The sequence below is a fragment of the Scomber japonicus genome, chromosome 20 (genome assembly GCF_027409825.1).
Source record: "Scomber japonicus isolate fScoJap1 chromosome 20, fScoJap1.pri, whole genome shotgun sequence".
NCBI classification, from domain to species: domain Eukaryota; kingdom Metazoa; phylum Chordata; class Actinopteri; order Scombriformes; family Scombridae; genus Scomber; species Scomber japonicus.
The window spans coordinates 11,377,079-11,398,200 of record NC_070597.1 but is presented as its reverse complement, the minus strand read 5'-3'; the positions used below and the strand labels follow the sequence as shown (position 1 = coordinate 11,398,200).

The following is a 21,122-nucleotide window of genomic DNA, read 5'->3' as shown; positions in this document are numbered from 1 at the left end:
CCAGTTTTTGCTGCCCTCCAGTGGTTTAACTTCTCTCCTTGCTGCAGTGATGTAGAGGTGTGTGTGTCAGTACACCATGACATCACAGACTTTAAAAAAATGTAAATCAGACAGGTCAGTGAAACACTGCTTTCCATCAAACAATTCATCATAATTGTACAACAAAATACTGTGAATAGTCAGTCAGTGTCCTCCAAAATTGCCCTCTAAAAACAGGGAAAGGCTGACGTTTTGGTTAAAAGAAACCAGTGTTGGTATGTGTCATATGTTTCGTTGACCCTTCGGAAAACCATCAGTAGCTGAAAACCTCTGCTTAGGAGGACTGAAGAGTTTGATCATTTTCTCCATGGATTCCTCCCTGAGTGACCACTTTCTCATTACATATAATCTTTTAATCAATTCTTAGTAACTTATTCATGGAACGTTTAGTGTTTGAACAAACAACCAATGCTGTAATTCATTTTTTTGGTGAGGATAGTCACTAAATAGCTATGTTTACTTCAGGCACACTGCTCAAAATAAACAGGCATAGATCTATCCTTGTACTGTCAAGGTTTCTAGAGTGATGTTTTCATTGAGACTTATATAAAGCCAACACACATGGAAAGAACCAATCCAAGTGAAAACCTGTACGTGACATCATCCCATGAATAATCACAACCTAGGGCTTGTTTTCCTTTGGTCAGCAGGTCAAAGTGTTGCCAGGAAAACCTTTCATGACTCTCATTATGAGCACCAGGCAGTCCAATCATAAATACGCAGAATTTATAGATTTCATAAAGTGGTGCGTGAAAATGTCAAGGGGGTGCTTGTTTGGTGTTTCAGTAGCTAGCAAGCCTGCATTGTGAGGAACCTGCTGAGAGGCCGGGTTACTGCAGTGTCAACACTTTTAGGAAGATGGATGTATACTTTGAAAATAGAGCGAAGTAGACCTAATCACCCCATTAAACTGCAGTTAACAAAAAGGTCAGTGATTTCAAGCTAGACATGTTCTAACCAGTTCCAGTAGAGGGACATTAAGGGAGTCTGAGAGAGAAAGACTGGTAGTGGTTTTAGCACCCCAGAGAGCATTGGTATGGTGATATTGCAGGTCAAAGGATGTCTAGACAACTTGCTTAAGACTGGGTCAAATTTGATTCATGACACCCTGAGATAAGCGTCTAAATGTTCGCATTTAACCATTTTTTGGTGGCATTTGAACTATATTTAAATTGTGGGTCAATAGAATGTATTTAAAGTTTCACAATTACATAAAGTAATTTAAAAGCTTTTGATTGAGCTTTCCATTTTCAGTCAAATTTAGCTCAGTTTTAACTTTACTCTGAGTCATTGAATGCTTAAACTCCATCTCACGTGGTCATTTCTAAAGAAATTGGAAGGATTTTCATGAACCCAGAAGAGTCAACATCCTGCATAGTGGGTAATCCCTCTCCAGGCTGCTGCAAAGACGGGCGGATATTGTGTTGTCGTCCTGTAGCATCACCAGGTCTAGTGCTGTCAGAGCCAGTGTGCAGATAGCCTCAGGGGGAATGGAGATCTGGTAAGGAGAACTAGAAGGCGGAGGGACTGCTTTAAATTTTCCCCATTGGAAGGCGAGTGTGTAGCTAACATACCATGAGGTCTGAATGTGCAGTATCAGCAGGATTGTGGAGGACACTTACAGATCAAAGCTTTGCAGAACATCTTTGAATTCTGGAGGTGCAGAAGTCTGAATTAAAAGTTAAAAGTCTCAGGAAGCTGAAATGACAGAATTTTGTGAGTGACTGTGTGATCCTATTCATCAGTGACTCCATGTGAGGGATTTGATTTTAACACGGGTGAATGAACAGAGAATAAAAAATTATGTGATTGTGCTCCAGTCTAACAATAACTACTACAACTTCCTCTGCGGCCTTCAAATGGAGTCCCACACATTCACTTACATGTGTTGTGAATGTCACACACTTTGTCATGTTCATGTTCTGACAAACTGAGGAAGAGACTCAGTCGCATGTCAAACGTTCTTGTAATCATTTTCCATTGTGTGTGTGTGTGTGTGTGTGTGTGTGTGTGTTCCTGTCTGCCTACCATGTGTCGGGAACAATTGCTTTTGAGAAAATGGCATATATCTTTTAATTAAGGCATCACTCTGGCTGTTGCTCAGTCTGCACCAGATGTCACTGCTGATTTTATATGCTTCTCAGCTAGAAAACTGGCAGATACGGTCTAGTGGTACCAATATTACAACAGTATTACATTGCATTTGTTAAATTAATAACACCATCAATAAATGTATATTAAACTGGTGAAAGAAGACATTTAGAAAGCAGTTCAGTCCAGTAAAGTGATTCTGTTATGATTATACCTCTGAAGAAAAAATGAAAATCATATGCTGTACACTCGTTTGCTAGTTTATTATGTAGGATATACTGAGCTATAATGTTTGCTGTAATTTTAGAGGCAGATGTTGTACTGCTAAATTTACAGTGTTCCTAATATGTAGTTTACCCTGACTGATATAAATGGGGTTTTCAACTGCATTTGAAATCTTGTAATTATTGTTTGATACTGTGTCAGAATGTGTAGCCAATATTAAGTTCTTCCTAAACATTGAAAACACTTCTCAATACAATTGCAGTCCAGCATGATAATGTTCCAAAGCATCAAAATGACAGCACCATATTTCACTTCAACACAAACAACTTGTCAGAACAAAAAATGAAGGAGGCATATCATGCACATCCAGGTCTGCATTTATAATGTGGGGCTCTACTGGAATATCTTGGCATGATTTACAGTTTTGGAAACTCCTTTATCCTATACTGGCCCTATAAGAAGCCCCTCAGTTCAGCCTCTGTTTGAAACAGGCCGTTTATCTCCTGTCTCTTCACGAAACTCCTCTAGCTGAGCCCACTCTGTTCTGATTGGCCAGCTGGCACTTCTCAAATACATCTGTACATGTTCGACCCAAAATCTGATCCGAAATATGTGGACAACGATAACAACCCACAGAACAACCTTAGCAATCAATGTGAGCAACATCCTTGGTAACAAAGGTTTGCTCTCGGTTTTCTCTAGTCATAGGGCAGAAATTTCAAAAATATTTGCAAATTTCTACTTCATAGGTGACCTAGTTTTTAAGAAATAATCACATTCACAGTGTTCCTTAAGGGAAGTGCCCCTTTAAGCAGCTTTTATTGCTGAGTTGTTGTATGCATTACATTATATTGGTGTTTTTCTCAGTGTAGATCCCACACGACTAAAATTCATTGAAAGGCCTGAGGTTGTGGAAATCTATAATACATAATAAGCAACTGGCCTCTCGTCTATTTACTGTCTCTGACCAAAACACCAAACAGTCCAATCATTATATCCACTGCACTTTATGAAATGAAATTTGGCATCACTCATTATTAATTTACTTGCACAGACAACTAACAGGAGCAACACTGCTGATTAATTTCACCTCAGCCTCTTAATGAGGAGAGACTCCATCCGCCCTTGGGTCAAGGGCAGCCTGTTTTACATGGTATTGCACCATGCCAGCATTGACAACACTGCCACTGTGCATTATTGCACCACTTTAATGTAACTTTGATAGCTTCTATTGTGAAAGACGTTGACAGAAACTGCTGAAGTTGAAAAGTGACATTTCATGTTTGCAGAGCTCCGCTGTTCACAGAGACGTACTGCTGCATCACGCAAAGTGCCACAGTGATGCTTAGTGTCATGATTTATCCTTAATGACACTGAGAGCTTCTGTGGCAGCTTGCCCAACCCAAGCTCGTAGTCTCTCTGTGTGATACTTCAGGTTGCCAGTCTTTCGAAGAGTCCTTGTGCCCCTGGTTCCTTACTGTATGTAACTAATGTATTAATGCTATAGATTTGTTATTTCAACAATAATCCATTTTCCATGTCTGTTCACGTTTTGTTGTTGTTTTTCATGTATAGAATGGTTTCTGTATTACTTTTTGGGTAGCTTATTTTGTTGTGTGACTTTCAATATGTTGGCCAAGTGCAGACTATACAAGTGCACTAGCCACATTGTACTGGACAGACCTCATTTGCATAAAGTTGAGGTCTAGTAGTGTTTGTAGGTCTGTCAACTCACCATGCCGTATCCATCATGCACTGCCCAGCTGGAGCTATATAGAAAAATGAATGGGATCTGTTGAATTGATATCCATCAAACCATTCGTGTGTCTACACCCTAATTTTTTCTCCACCTGCATTCCACGAAGATCTGTCCTATCCTGCCTCTGATTGGCTAGTACTTGTTTCCTTCATTAGTTTGGTTGGTAAGGTTTAGGCATGAGGGGAGAGATGGTTAGGGTTATGGTAAGAATATCAGGGTCAGAGCCAATCAGAGGCAGAGTAGGGGTGGGTCTTGGCAAAATGCAGGTGGGGGAAAAAAATGATGCAATTTCTAGTGTGGTCCACTGTTCTCTCTCTCTCATATAAAGGTGTGCATGCAGAAACCCAGTCATGTGAAGCTTCTATATATCTTGTGTTTTATACAGTTATGTGAGTTGTTATGTAAGTTATTCTGAATTGATCATTTAGATTTTTTTCATACACAGTGTATATTTCTATGTATGTTCATGTTCACATTTTAAATGTAATATTCATAAAATACAAAAATTATCGCTGGTGGGTGGGAAAAAGAATGAGATTTGTTTTATTGATTTTAATAGAAGAATGGATGTGGTAACTGTGGTGACACATGAGTCACAGGCCCTGAGGAGAGGCGTGCATGTAGAAACCCGGTCATGTGAAGTTGCTGTACTGATATTATTGTGCTTTACAGGACCCTTGAGAGAAAAAAATCCCCTCCGGCTGGCAAGACAGCAGTTGTCTTCGTCTCATTCCTCAACATCTACATACACAATTCAGAGTTCGTAGCAAAATGAAGTGTCAGGCCAGACCAGATACCCTTACACACATTTTTTCTTACAATTTATCACCTCGGAACTCAGCTACACACAGCTTAGTGCATCCCATCCCATTGTTGAAGGAACAAGCACCATATGCACAGGGACAATTTATCCTTCACCTCCCCTTTCTTCCTCTCTGCCCCCTAGGTGTCATACAGTTTCTTTTGTTACATACACTGTCTCTTAAACCTCTCCTAGGACATGCAGAAAGACTGCTCCATGTTTTAAGGAATTCCTGTGGGCACTATTATGGTCCCGTTTCCCCTGGTCATTTTTTTTCTTTCCCACATCTCTCCCCCTCTTGCCCTCTTCCTCCTTCCTGCTGCCTCCTCCTCTTCCCTTGCCTCAGCCTTGAACTCTGTTAACACTGAGGCTTTGTCTGCAGTGGTTGTGGTCAGTCTGTAGTGTAGGACAAGCCCTTACGGTGCATCACTTTGTGTAGGGCAACAACCAAGTTAGTGGACAGCCACTTGGGTTGACATGAAGAAACAAGAGGGCAGTGAAAAAGCAAAACCACAGTGACTGCTTTGTCTGCGGCTTGTATATCCTCCAAATACCCGTGGGCATATTTTATGGCCACAAGTGGTGGTGTGTCCTCATTTTTTTTACTGCAGTCTCAGTGTCGTGGTTGCCACATGTGAGCCTTGTACCTCCTACTGGAACAGCAGCAGCACTCATAAACTAACTGAAATCAATGGAATTTAAAACCTCAGCCACATTAGGGATGGGTTGCACCACTTGGGACTCATATTAGTCATGTTTATAGTTAATAATAGTTTACCTAGAATTAGTTTTAAATGATTACATCAAATTTAAAGTTGCATTAATCAAAAAGCCATCCTGACTGTATCTTCCAGCACTGTAAAATACAACTAAACATGCTATTAACTGCTATTAGTTGTGCTTCAGAGATCTAGCACTGCCAATATTTGGAAGACACACATAATAATGTCACTGTTATTGTGTGTTTAGATAGAACCCAATGCAAATTTTAGAGGGCAGTGTGATTACATACAAAGTCAAATCGAATTGAACTGAAAATGTTTCAACTTCAGCAGAATTTGCACAGATGACCCAATAAGGAAAGTCACCATATCTCTTTCTGTCTCAAAAGATTATTCAAAATATGCCTCCAAATAGCATTTTGCTAACTCTCACATTTAAAATTAAACAGTTCCAAATTTTATGTTAAGTTCTGTGAGAGAGTCTTTGCTGAACCTGCAGCTCCCTAAAAATTCAAAATCAATAAAATAACAATAAAAATTACCTGTCCTGTACCTGTCCAAACAATAAAATTGTTGGACAGGTTTAAATGAAGAGTTTGACATTTTGGTAAGATAGTGTGGAACCTTTTTTAATCTATTCAGACATTACCAATATAGTATTATAACATCATTCACAATAGAAAATAGCCAGTTATTTAATATTCTTTGTAAAATCATTATTCCTCTACTATTCAAGTCTTTTAATCTCTCTGAGTGGACAAACAGTCAAGGTTGAGCGTTCTTTTTTGTAACTTTAAATGCGTCTCAGAATGTAATGGTGTGTGAAACTAAGTGATATAGGCAGACGCTTGATGTCCATTCCAATGATGATAACTGAGAAATACAAAACATTATTAGTTTGATGACAACAGCTAGTTTGATCCCAAAAAAAAGTATCGAAGGGGACAGTTAGTTTGATCAAAAGTACCCAAGGACACAAGATGATGACAAGTGTTTTCTTTATTATACAGTTCACTTATTAATGCATTGAACTCTGCCAATTTCAGTGTGTTCCTTCGATTTTGAAGTAACAAGTTGTGGAGAGCCTGAAGAACTCACTGGCCCAGCTGAAGGTTTTTTCCAAATAGAAAAAACAAGCAAGCCAGGTAGATAAATACACCTGAGTTTGTATGCTAAATATAAAGATAGAGCCAGCCGGCATTAACTTAGCTAGCAAGGACACAGCTAGCCAGTTCTAGCTAGCTAGTTCTGTCCAAAGTTCACAGTGAGAGACTCCAGGTAGTCACTGTGCCCAGAATAAAAAATACTTACATGGCATACTTATTTCACTGCAACATATATGCAACGCCATCTTCTTTTACCACCGCAGTTTACTTAAGCTGTCAGTATCACACTTTGTGTCCACACTGTTACTGTATGCATACACACACTATGCTGTCATTTAATAATATATTCTATGTGAGTTTGCTGTAAAATAGTCAGTTTTTATTCAAGCCTGCTAAACTAAGCTAACCCACCTGCTAGCTGTAGTTTCATATTCAATGGACAAATATAAGCGTGCTATCAAGCTTCTCCCCTAACTCTCAGCAAGAAAGTATGTTTCCCAAAATGTTCCTTTAAAGGTAATCCTGGTTGGTGCAACTCAATGTCACATTCACTGATGGTTTTGTTGAATAAATCAGACTCAACATAATTTAACATGCAACACACTCACTGCCCAAGGTCTTGGTTTTAGCCATCTCTTACCTCTGCTTACCTCTTACCTCTAAATCGCTCCTCATTTATTATAGTGGAGCAAAGCTCTATAGTGGTAGCTCATTGACTGTAATTACGTATGTCTTCCAATCAGAAACTCGGACGAAAATGTTCCTGCCTGTGGATAATAAAATTAAATGAATTTGTAATTGAGTTTGTTTTCTAATGGAAAGTGAAGAGAGGATGCCCAGAGACAACAGGTAGATGAGTCATCCTCCCGCATATAGGAGAGTTTCCGGCAGGCATTTTGCATTCAGCACCACAGAGGCCAGAGATGCACACAGAACATAATGCATCAGATAATATTTACAGTGATTCATGCTGTTACCTACGTGGTCACTGCAGTGTGATAACACTCAGTTGGCTTTCAAGTCAAATTTGTATAGAAATATGTGAATAAACAAAAAAAAAATCAAGTGACGTTATTTAATTGAAATAATCACTAAAATGATTATTCTGCCTCGTAACTTAATTGAACAGATGAAGCCGCAGTGGAATTTGAGACAGAAATCTCACCTCTGTGGTGTATTTCTGTACCATTGGGATAAAAAGAAAAAAATTAACAGCTTGATATATTAAAATTATAATTTAATTGCAGTGAATGAATCCTTTCTGCACCACATGTTAGGTGTTATACCATGTCTCATGAGTCATACCTCATATTCATTTATTTTAATAGATGTATTCATGTATTTTAATAGAAATATCTACAAGAAATAAATTGTCCAAGTGCTGTCAAGCCACCAATGAAACTATCCTCTTGGAGTATAAATGTGTATGCTGAGATGATGTATTGTAGTATGTTTTTATGTCATGTCATGGTTAAACCGAAAGCAAATTAATTTATTGCACCTGTGATGTTTTCTTGAGAAAAATCTTATATACTCTTATGTGGCAATAAACCAAATAACATCTTAAGTTTTATTATGTAGTGAGATTTGAACTTTCAGAACTGTCACTGTGTCATGTTGTTTCCTTTTTAAAAATTCAAACGGTCTGCAAATGTCTACAACTCTGACATAAATCAGGGGGAGGGTGTGACAACTAAAACGATTGGTCTGAGAGTCACACGTGCCAAGTGTGCCTTAGATCTGCAGGGAGGGACGCGTCCTTCCTAGGACCTTGGTGTGCTTAATCAATACATATATTCCCTCTGGTGCGTATTGAGACAGACACGTGGAGAAAGAGATGGAAAATGGTCAGTGCACATTACTCTTTAAGGATTATGTGTCATTTGCCCTTTAAGATGCACATGTATTTTATGAGTGCACTCAGATGTCATAAACTTAATGCAAAAGGCCCATTAATATAAGCACTGGCGGGCGGGCCCAACATTTTTCTCTGATTTATCTGTGGTGGTACAAGAAAAAAATGAATAGCTTATCCTATTCCTGCACTGCATCAGTCATAATTCTCCAACTGGCACCTTGTTCTCCACACATTTAATGGATACGGAGCTTTACAGTATAATTTATCCTCTTCTTAACTGCAACTTTACCTGAATTAAATTTCAGGCACAGTACTTTGATTACATCCTTACTAAGTACCACAATCTGATTTCTCCATTATGTTAGGGATGAATACAAATGGGCTGGCTGAGAGAGAGACAATGGGGCAGGAATAGAGAAAGGGGACACAGGGAGAGATAGCAAATAATAAGAAAGCCAGCAGAGAGAGAGAGAAAAAAGAAAAGACAAAAAGGAGGGGAGAAACAGAGAGCTGAAAGAGTGGAATGAGAGCAGTCATCCAGTCGGGATGAGCCCCTCTTGACCTTCTTGGTTTGAGGAATAGTGGTGGAACACACACCAGTCTTTGAAGCCAGCCTTGCACCACATGCTTGAATGGACCAGGCTGACTGTTGGCAGTGAGTCTGTGGCAGGGAAAATCAAGTAGCTTTACAGGAGCATCTTTTGGTTTGGCTGAGGCTGTCAAAGCCCTGCCGGAGCCTGGACCTCGGCCTCAGCGTTCCCAGATCCTCACAGAGCCTGTGGCCTGTCACTCCCCTGCCAAAACTGGAGCTCATTTGTGGAATACAGTACGCCTCCCTAGCATGGCTGAGTGGGATACGGGTCTCCACAGAGTGTAGGATCAAAGCCGGCGCAGGACACAAGCACATTGCTCTGTGTCACCTGGTGATAACCCTCATTTCTCCTGCCAGGCTGGATTCCACTCATATTTCACAAGCAAACTCCGGGCCTCGGCTCATCTCTCTGCTTCGCTTCATATGAAATAATGACCTGTCCTAGATTGTCGGTTGTGTGCACTTTTGCCCTGAACTACGAGGCCTGTTTTGGCAGCACAACTGATAAAACAAGAATCTGATCAATGGACCGTGGCCTGAAGGTTAGAGAAAGTTAGTGCTTGTAGTACATTTTCTCAAGTATTGTACTGTTCTTGAGTATAAAAAATATTAATGTCATGCCAAACATCATTCCACTTGGGACAATATAAAGTATTCTGATAACATACCTTATCCACAAAACCAACTTAAATGTTTCAGATGTGAATAGGCAAGTTCTTTATAGTTCAGGAGGAAGCACTACTTTTTTATACCACTACCTTTGTTTGACTGTAACAACTTACTGAACTTTGAAGATGAACCTATACAGAAATGTAATATATAGTCATATCATGTGAAAAATGTGAATATATTCGGAAAATATATTGAAATACTTAATCTTCATATATAAATATATGTGTAAATACCTGTCACAATATATGTTTAAATAGTGTTACAACTCATATAAAAAAAACATATCCAATATAAATTTTCACATTTGGAAATTATGTGTATCTTAAGAACCATATGAGAGAGAAGACATATAGTATTCTTCCTTTTCACATGAATACAAGGCTTAACATGTCAAAAAGATAATTTCACATATGAACTGAAATGCTTCACATGCAGTTTCACATGTACATCACATTAAATCAGCTTATAAAATGTGAATTATTGTAATAGATAAATGAAGCAAGCCCCTGCCCATCCCAAAAATGCAGAGCCTTTCAAGAAGAGTTGGCCTGGAATCTGCCAATAAAAGTGCAAAGCATTAAACAAATTAGAGTGCGTTTTATTGATCTTTAACAGCATGCAATATGTTTCTCCTCTTAAGTGTTTTCCAAAATGAAGATCATGCTGCCTGTTCTACAACATTTTCTACACTGTTTTTCTAGTTTTAAATAAACAGGGATTGAGAAAATGGGAGACCATGTGGTTGGTTAATTATTGCTCACTAATGAGAACTTGTCAGGGTCTGTTGATCTCGCAATTATTTTTTATACAGCAATGATTCAATGAGGGTTTGCCAACAAACTCTTAATTCACATCAAATTACATAAAGGTTACATGTTTAACATACCAACATATATTATCAGTCATGCACTGCAGAATTAGAGCGGCTGCTGCTGTTCATGCGGTTGAGATGTAAGAAAAATGACCACTGGGGAAATGTGAGCAGCAGGATTTGTGCTGCCTGAAGGTCAGTACTCAGGGGGCAGAAAGCCTTTGTCTCGGTCAACTAGCTTGAGATTTTAGCCTCAATACTTGATTCAGTCAGCCATTGAATAGCTTGTCTTTTGGGTATGACAAGTGTCAAATATGTAAAATCTCTGTCAGTGGATGTCCCAGTGTACCGCTGGTCTGGAGAAATGTGAGACAGGCTGAAGGATGGATCATTAGGGTTGTGTCTCATAGGTTTAGCTCTGTTATTCTAGGACTATATACCTAAATGTTTGGTATAGGTCTTCACAAACATCTGCAGTCCATTGTTAGTATCTTATTCCCTTATTTATTGCTGTTATTTTTAGCTTTGCACCCAGCACCTGGACAACATTTGTCTGTATGTGCTACTTGATTAGGTACTGACCAATCTTTTTCATTTCAGTAAGGGCAGAGCGCCATCTAGTGGTATTAATATAACCATTGCAAAACAGTGGTCTGAATTAATAAGTACCTGACAAAACCTGTTTCTACTAGCTCAAAAATATCTCTAAACTCCACCCCTCTCCATCATATGCAGAGAAACTAGTCGATACTTTTATCTCCTCAAGACTCGACTACTGCAATGTGCTCTTCACAGAGATCTATATACAATATTTGACAGTGTGACATAGGACATTATCTGTATGCTTTGTAAATGATGTAAAAGGAAAACAAAGGCATTTCTTGCAACTTGTTTCATCCCTTTAAATGTTCTGGGTTTTACTCAGTTAACATCCTCCATGTCTCAAGAAAAGCAGGTTTACAGATCTGTTCTGATTCTGATCTTATATGAATACTTCAGTGAACCTGCCTCCTGAAATTTCAAGAATAACATGTTTGGTTTTGAAAAATGACAAAGGAGATAAGACTGCAATAATTTATTTGAAGAACAATGTATTATGTAACAACATAAAGATGATATTGCCTTTAAAAAGACACAGTTTACATTGTTTTATAATCGATAAAACATTCATCAGAAAGCTCAATAAAACAATGTACAGATACTGTAAATACTTCAAACCAAACAGCCTTTGCTACCAACAGGATTCCCCCAAACATTCATTAACTTTTACAGAAATCATATATGCCAAATTCATTGAGTATAAAGAGCAAAGACTTATTTGTTTAATTTCAGCAGTTTCTAGAAAATATTTCTTCCACAGAAAAACATGTAACTTATGTGAAATGAAAATGAGGAAGCCACAACAACATGTGGTCATAACGTTATTCATAATGAAAGCTACTTGAACTTTTGGTAGAAAGTGCAATTATAATTGAAAATAAACAATTTCAAGACCTGGAATTTCATATACAATTCAAGACTGTGTGCTAAGTCTGCTCTTGAGATTGAAATATATCCAGACTAGCTGTTGTGTAACATTTTTGTGTAACAAGACCGGATTTTACCGGATTCATAAGGTTTATCTTAGTAGGCATCAGTAGCTTAGCGGGATTCACTGTCTATTAAAATGTAAACTATAAACTATAAACTATACAATACTCAGAAACCGTTACATTGAGTACTGTAGACAAGATTTCACTTCAGCAAGTTGGATATCCCTTCGTCTTGTATAATAGTCAAGTCAGATTTAAAAGCGTATGCCTCTGTTGAGATCAACAAAACAAAGCCTTTGTTAACTCAGATTGAACCCTTCACTGGTAAAACCATTTATCCTTTTTGAAAATTAAAAAAGGTTTCGTTTAAGACAGTACGTTCATTATTTACATCACTCATTACCACTGAAAACTTAAATTAACCACTCGGAAATTCATCTAAATAGATGAATTATGCAATTAATCGTACAATACAAATTCAAAACACTTAAAATAAACCTCTACTGTAGTTGCAGTCTTTCCTGAGGCAGTCTAACAGAACCTTTTCCTTTACAGCAGTACAAAATTGTTAAATGTAGCCTCACAGAAGCACTCTCCATACAGTCTCTGTATACTGTATTTCTACAGTAATGTCCCTCCCTTTCAAAGATTGAAAAAATAAAAGTAAAATAGAAACAACTAATACATATTTAGAGTGATGTTTCAATAGGCCATAGCTCCAGCCGATGTGGATTAGCAGTTGAAGGTAATCTGTGTGTTGCTGAACTGTTGAATTGTAGTTTAGAAGGACATGATGGTTCTCTGGATGATATCAACGCATTCGTGTAGCTCGTCCTCGTTGATGACGAGGGGAGGGGCCAGGCGGATGATGTCACCATGGGTGGGTTTGGCCAGCAGTCCATTGTCACGAAGACGCAGGCACACCTTCCAGGCATCGTAGCCTGGGGAGAGATTATGTTAGTATATGTCAGATTTTATTTTATTACTCTTCATTCATCTTTAAAAGAATCTTATAGCATATGTAGAACAAGCTAATAATTGTGACGGCACCATAAAAGGAAATATCCAGCCTGTCCTTAAACTGAATAGCTGGGAAATGTTCCCCTCACTGATTTAAATGCAAATGAAACAATTCTGTCTCAAAAAAAAAAAAAAAAAAAAAAAAAAAATTTAAAAGTGAGATATTCCAGCACAGAAATGGGTCATCTGATAATGACTTAACTGGATGAAATAATTAAATTGTGTGTTTTAGGGTCGATTAATGTGGACTTAGATTTATTTTGTACCCTGATGAATGCACTTGGGTAAAATAAAAATTTACCCAGATTGAAGCTTTTTAGTTCCACAAACAAACACTGTACCTTTGGTCTCTTTGATGACGATTGCGTTGAGGAGGCCTTTCCCTCTCACTGTGGTCACAATGTCTTTGGGCAGCTTTCTCAGCTCGCTTCGCAGCAGCTGCCCCATTCTATCAGCATTCTCTGCCAGCTTCTCATCCTCCAACACCTGCAATATGAACAGGGGTTTTTAAGAGAATATATGACATTTTTGACTAAAGTAACATGCATATTTTTCTTCTGATGTGAAATTGTCCTTGTAGGTAGCTGTATGATGCTTTAGGATAAAAGTAATGAGTTCTTAAAGAGTAAACAAAACACAAAAAAACTGACCTGCAGTGCAGCGATAGCAACCCGACAGGCCACTGGGTTACCTCCATATGTGGACCCATGTTCACCAGGTTTAATGGTCAGCATTATCTCATCATCACACAGCACTGCAGATACCTGAGACACAAAAAATGACAGTTTAAAGAGAACATAAAGGTTGTATAACTACTATGATCAATATTCTTGTACAACAAAACTGAACAAAAGTCCATAAAGTTTACAAAACAAATCTATAAACTGATATGAAGTGAGAGCAGATTATAAAAAAGGTGCTTACAGGATAAACTCCTCCAGAAAGAGCCTTGCCCAGAATCACCACATCTGGACGTGCATTCTCATGGTCCACAGCCAGCCGCCGGCCAGTCCTTGCCAAACCTGTCTGCACCTCATCAGCAATCCACAACACCTACAAAAGAAAATACAGTTTGCGGTAGTAATCTCATTATCCCTGAAACATATTGGTTAAGCTACAGTCGTGGTGACTACAGCTCAAAGTTTTTTATGGCCTCCACACATTCACAGCTGTGCCAAGTTAATTACTGTGCTTGTTGTAAGTAAACATGGTCACGTTCTGTTGGAGGAGAGATCTTCCAGCAAGAAAATAAATACAATGAAATAAAAAAGAGGGTGCCATTTCTCAGTCACACTAGCCTTGATAAGTAAAAGATGAAAAAATGCCCTTCCTACTAGATAAGAAAACGTATAAATAGCTAAAAATAAACTGTGTTCTGTGTAATCATTTTTTGCACTGCTTAGTAACATTAAAGCACGTACTGTTTTGGGGTTAAAAAGAGCCACGTACATGGGGAAGGTACATTTGTACTCTGACAACATAGATAGACATAGATAGTAGAACAATGGCTTGTTTTGAGATTGATCTGTTGTGCAGCTCCATACTGGGATTTTCAATGATTTTCAAATTGTTGCAGTTTTATCTCACTGCACTTTGGTGTTGACGCATGACAGGTTTATATTCAGTATAGTCTCACTACACTTTCTATGTTTCTTCTCACACAATCCTAAAAGCACACTTTACTTGTTTTCCTTAAGCTGTTGGCTATTTGATGACATCAGCCTGCTGGCTTTTTGACTTCTACTTCTACATTCATGTCTTTACATGGGAAAAATGTCAGAAATGTTGGTTAGTGGAAATGATGCCAAATACAATATGTTATTACAAAGCAGACTATACTTCAGTTAGAAGAACAATCAGAGTCATGATAAGGCATGGGCGGTATGCTATTACAGTGTAATAAGAAATAATTAAGAAATCCCAAAGGCATGATTTTCAAAAAATACAGATACTCCTCTTTCTATCAAACTGACAGAGATGCTGTATTTTGGGTTTAGTCCCAAATGCCAGATGATTTCTTCCAACTATAAAAGCAGTTTACTAGCCAAATTATTTTATTCAACTATCAGCCTGCCACCAGCAACAAGTGTCAGTGGAGATGCATAGCATTTTAGGCTAGACAATGCCATACCTGCTACAATGACTTTTAGTACCATACCACCAAAGACTGTATACTGTATCTCAGAGAAATGTCAGGAAGGTATGAAGGTATGAAAAAGTAAATACCAAGCCTATACATGGTATTTCTTACTTTGTGTATTCATCAAAACTCACATTGTATTTGGTGCAAAGTTCTCTGACTTTGGTCAGGTAACCCTGGTCAGGGACCACCACACCAGCCTCCCCCTGGATGGGCTCCACCATGAATGCTGCAACATTTGGGTCTTGAAGGGCTTTCTGGAACAAATAAGGAAAAATAAATACAAGTCAGACATTTTTATCTGTATCCAAGATAACCCTGTCGATGCTTCAGTCAATCATTAGGTTCTTGTGTTTACTCAGAAAAGTTTCCAAGATAACCTTACAGTATCAGCAGACACATGAATCAGTCATTCAGGCCTATCTTCATAGAAAATAAGCTAGTTGTGGAGGATGTTACAAAATAAACACAATGTTCAAACTTAAGAACACTAAGAACACAATGATCTCTTCAACTATGTGGGTGCAAAATACTTGTATACATATAGAATGTAGCTTCCATCACAGCTGATGGATTTTTGTTTGTCCTCCAGGTTAATCTTGCCAGGAAAAACACTGCGATGATTACAATGTAATTTAGCAGCAGACTCTGAGGTCCTGCATGCTGGATCCTTCTACCAGCACATTAAAACAGAATGTTAAGTATGATGAGCTGCCGCTGACGTGTTTCTCTACAAGCCCAGTAATAAAGTTAACCATGAATCTTGATGAGACCAAAATTAGTACCTGGAGTGCCTTCACAAACAGCATGTTTCTGTATAAAATAACCCTAAAGTCTGGCAAATTTAGGGCCTGAAACATAAACATCTCCCTATAATTTTGACATTTAACAAGACACTTACGCTTATAACGCTCAGAAATGTAATGTCTCTCTACAATGGAAAAAACTGAAAACAAAGATGATAACAAAAAAAAAAAAAAAAACTGTACCTCCAGTGCAGGAATATTGTTGTATGGGATAAGCTCGAAGCCCGGCATGAAGGGACCAAAACCTTCATAACTACTGGGGTCAGTGGAGCTGGAGATGGCTGCCATGGTGCGGCCCCAGAAGTTACCATCTAATCAACAAGAGTAAATGTTGTACAATGATTATATTGGTTTCACAACATACAACTAAGCAAACCTGTGACTTATTGTGTAAGAAGAACTTAACTGGAGTTTGGCCCATTGGTCACCTTATCCTACATTAGTAAAAGAGGATTGGCATGCATGCGAGTTATTGAAATGTCATGGAGAGGAGACATTTCAAGATGACGAATGGGGCAAACTCCAAAAAATCTGCTGTAGTCTTTTACAAACATACAAAAAGGATTCTTACCTGCAAAAATGATTTTGGCTTTGTTTTTGGGAACACCCTTTACATTGTAAGCCCACTTACGGGCGAGCTTGCAGGCAGTCTCACCACCTTCAACACCTTATTGCAAAAAAAAACAAAAACATACATATCAACATTTATTCTAATGATAACCTCTGAAGAAGTTTCGTACTGTTTTAATCAGGTGTTTTCCTTACCTGTATTCATGGGTAAAACTTTGTCATAGCCAAACATCCTGGTGATGTACTCCTCATAAGCTCCCAGCACATCATTGTAGAATGCTCTGGAGGTCAGGGTGAGTTTGGAGGCCTGGGCATTGAGCGCAGCTAAGATTTTAGGGTGACAGTGGCCCTGGTTTACTGCACTGTAAGCGCTCAGGAAGTCATAATACCGGTTACCTTCCACGTCCCACACGTAGATGCCTGGAGTAAAGAAAGACAGAAAGCAATAATTCATGAGTTTATTGTTCCATTTTCAAAAGGAATTAATGCAGATTAAAGGGGAAAATAGAACACGTAATACATATCTGTTAACCAGAATATTATTTTTAGTAGTCATTTGACACTCTGAACTCACCCTCCCCCCTTTCCAGTGCCACAGGCAGGGGATGGTAGTTGTGCGCTCCATACTTGTCCTCGCGGGTGTAGATTTCCTCAGAGGTGAGCTGGCGATCGGTACGCAGTTTGGAGGCGGCGGTGGAGGCGGGGCGTGTGCCAGAGTGGACGCCACGATGGAGAAGGGGAGTAGTACACCTCAGACTGCGGCTGAGCTGGAGAATCATTCCTTTCATGGTTGTGTGTTGTTACGACTGTATGGCACGAAGACACAAAAAATAAGTCATTTTGTCAAGTTCCAAAGACTGCTCAAGAAATATTTATTGGGGTTACATCCAAATGACCTTCTGACATTCAGACCTGGCACATTTTTACATTTAAATGTTCTTACAGTGAAATGAAGAGTTCTTTGAATTTTTGAATGAGTTTGGCTGCAACAACAAGACAAACTTATATTAGATATTATATTATTTCATTTCATATTTCTACACTGCTGCAGCTTTTTGCAACTGTCTCTGAGGCAATAGCAGACTGAGAGGGGTTTTAAAGTTAGTATAAGTCTGTTTGTAAGACTGTTTGTTCAAGTCTGTCTTGTCAATTTGTATGTATTTGTTTGTAAGTCTTGTTGTACCCGTTTTACCTGACCAAAAGATCTGCTGTGTTTATATTGTTCTTCTACAGGATTGATCCTCAGGCCAAAGTAATCAACATGTGAAAAGTATACTACCATGACAAGAAGAACAAAGTAACTATTAAACCATTTTAAAGAATAAATATATTAATCCTGTTCTTATGATTGATAGGGATGCTGTTAGCCCAACATACCACAATATAAAACAAAGAAATACCCCTAAAAGAAAAGACAAACCTCACTATAGATACACAGTTCAAGCCTCATAAACTAGCACACTGCTATGTGTGATTCCACAGAGCCTGCAGGCTTTACAGGTCTGCTGAACATCGCTTCCCTTTCACTCTCCAACACTCCACACAATAGATGAGCAGACCTTGGCTGGGTGGGGGTTAACAAAAGATAATCCCACAGCAGCATAGCAACTCATCTGTGATGATCCAGACTTTTCTATCTGGTTGCAATAATAGGCTCACTAGTGTAACATATACTACTTTTCTTGGTCCTGCTGATCATTTACAGAATCTATTGCCAGTGGTGGAAAGTAACTAAGTACATTTACTACAAACTAAATGTTGAGGTACTTGTACTTTCCTAGAGTATTTCCATTGTATGCTACTTCAAAACTTCCACTCCACTACTTTTCAGAAGCATATTATGTTCCTTCTACTCCACTACATTTATTTAACAACTTTTGTTACTTTCAGGTGAAGATTTGACACAATGGGTAATATAACAAGCTTTTAAAATGCAACACATTGGTAAAGATTAAACCAGTGGTTTCCAACCGCTTTGGTTTTTGACGTCTTACAAAAAGCAGTGTGTAGTGTGGGTCACATTTCAGATGTCTATGAGTTAACAGCTTCACCAAATAGTGATTTTTCCCTCTACACTTCTCACATGGTTTCATTTCAATGAATGTTCAAATAATGCAATATTTCACCAAAAATCAAAGATTAGAGAAAAATTCCAAATACTAAAAAAGAGATTTGTATATTAGAACTATTTTCTTCTTTCCTCCCCCATTAATCATCTCATGACCCCTCAGATTTATCTGTTGACCCTTTGAAGGGGCCCCACCCCCAGGTTGCAAACCACTGGACTAAACTAGCTGACGGAACTAGTTCCACCTCCAGCATCTGTCTACATTATGCAAGTATGCATGTATGTATATGTGATCTTTTTCTTAATTCAAGTTAAAATATATGTACATATGGGTTTTTTTGTTCTGTTTTTTTAATTTATAGTAATTTATAATTATTAAATTCCCAGTGAAGTTTTCTGTTTCAGTGCACTGCAGTCATTTTATATAATTAAGTCTATTATTAAGCTGTAAAATATCACTCCTCCATTACATATCTTTGTCACAATTGTTTGATAACCACATTAAGGGGCTCATTCCAAAAAAAAGGGAATTTGTATATATTCTGTAAATATAAGATTATTGACCAATATAATCAATAATAATCAAATCAGTTTTTACTCCCTAATATCAGTATCAACATCGGCCCCAAACGTCCAGCCCTACTAGTAAGTGTTATTTCCTAATTCCTTGTGTCTAAAATGTATAGAAATGTGTTATTATTTAGTTTATGTGACTAGGGCTGTGGCACATACATAACAAGAAGTCAGAAAAACAACCTATGACTCAACAGATAGGAGGAGGCTGATTCATGAAAGTGGTATGCAGTATAATCTTAAAAAACAAAAAAAACAACAACTACTAACTTCTTAATCTTTTGTGGTCACTTTTGTATAATTTTGTATGTTAATTTTGACTCATATGTTGACTTAATGTGAAAACATGCAAGCTGGATATGGGTGACAAAAGCAAAGTCTGAGGGGAATAAAAGCCATTTTCCATACATTATAAGGCATAAGCAATTAGGAAATAACACTTACTACCCAATAACAACAAAAAAAAACATGACATCGTTTACAAAATAAAAAGTACAGTAGTTTTTCAAATATATTGACCAAGCTTGGTAAATGGAAAAGAAGATGAGATATCCAGTACTTGGCTGGAAATAATCAATAATCTTGGCCAGTAAATGAACACACAAGGCAAACAGAGAGCACCTGGACTGGGTTACATCAAGGACAGTGTGTCATGAGCCACTGACTTGTCACTCATTGTCACCATTAAACTTGCCCCCGAGAGATGATAGGTTGGTGAGGAGCTGCCTCCATGGCACACCCCCCAACACTGCGGTCAAGAGCTAAATAAAGCCCAAAAGTATGAACTATCAGGTGATGCGCACTGCCAAGTACATCTCTATGGAAGTCTAATACGGTGTAGTTCAATAGTTAATTGTCATAGTATCACCTATCACCAGCATCAGCTTAGCTCTTCTTACTCAATCGATGTAATACGTCGCTTCTTTTAGTTGATACCTACCCGCCGGCTAGCTATCATTAGCAGCTCCTTTATGTCAGGTTTTTCTTTTCTTTAAAAAAACAACAACTATCAGCTACTTATCGCGTAAACCTTTACGAAAGGGAAAGAAGAGACATAAAGGAAAGTGGGACATTACCAGAAAGAAGTGAAGTGCAGTGAAAAGCCTCTTGAGACGTAGGTGATGCCGGTGCTGTCCGATGTTTAAGAAACAAGGATCCGGTGCGTATTTGATGTGTCAGACAGGCAGCAGGCGTGGCGACTGGTTTCCTGCGTGTGTGCGTCAGAGAGGACACGCCTCCTCTATGTTGCAACTTTTCAGTCGATTACAGGTGTTTGATCGATATCAGCTCCCACGTTGTTTCCCCATAGCTTAAACATTGCACCCAAGCCTTACCGCTAACATCGTCCAGTCGTCTCCTGAGGTGCTTCATCTGACCCAAATCAATTATCTCCGCTGCACCAAATTACAACAATAAACTAATCCTAATTTATATCCTAGGATGGCAAAGTCATGTCCCGCCCTACTCTGCCTCTGATTGGCTAGTACTCGTTGCCTTCCCGGTTACGTTTTACGCATGAGGAGTGAGATTGGTTAAATTTTAGAGTAAGTATATAAGGGTGAGCCAATCAGAGGCAGAGTACGGCGGGTCGTGACTTCGCCATCCTAGGAATAAAACTATTGCAACCGCGGATGTGGTGTAACCATAGGGTAACTGGGAACATATTGCAAACAGGAGGGGGACATTGTTTGAGACACACTTTAACACAAAACCATCGATCTCCAAATCATCCTTTT

The 21,122-nt window shown here is 38.5% G+C and overlaps 1 protein-coding gene across 1 annotated transcript; it reads right to left on the bottom strand.

Annotated features, from left to right (window-relative positions):
* Window positions 1-12,148: 12,148 nt before the first annotated feature.
* oat (ornithine aminotransferase) lies at window positions 12,149-20,598 on the bottom strand. Its single transcript, XM_053341506.1, has 10 exons — window positions 20,463-20,598; window positions 17,320-17,551; window positions 16,941-17,165; window positions 16,747-16,842; window positions 16,359-16,486; window positions 15,504-15,626; window positions 14,154-14,282; window positions 13,880-13,993; window positions 13,571-13,715; window positions 12,149-13,150 (listed from the first exon to the last, which is right to left on the bottom strand). The coding sequence occupies exons 2-10, from the start codon at window positions 17,531-17,533 to the stop codon at window positions 12,990-12,992; spliced, it is 1,335 nt and encodes a 444-aa protein (XP_053197481.1). The 5' UTR covers window positions 17,534-17,551; window positions 20,463-20,598; the 3' UTR covers window positions 12,149-12,989.
* Between the last annotated feature and the right edge of the window lie 524 nt (window positions 20,599-21,122).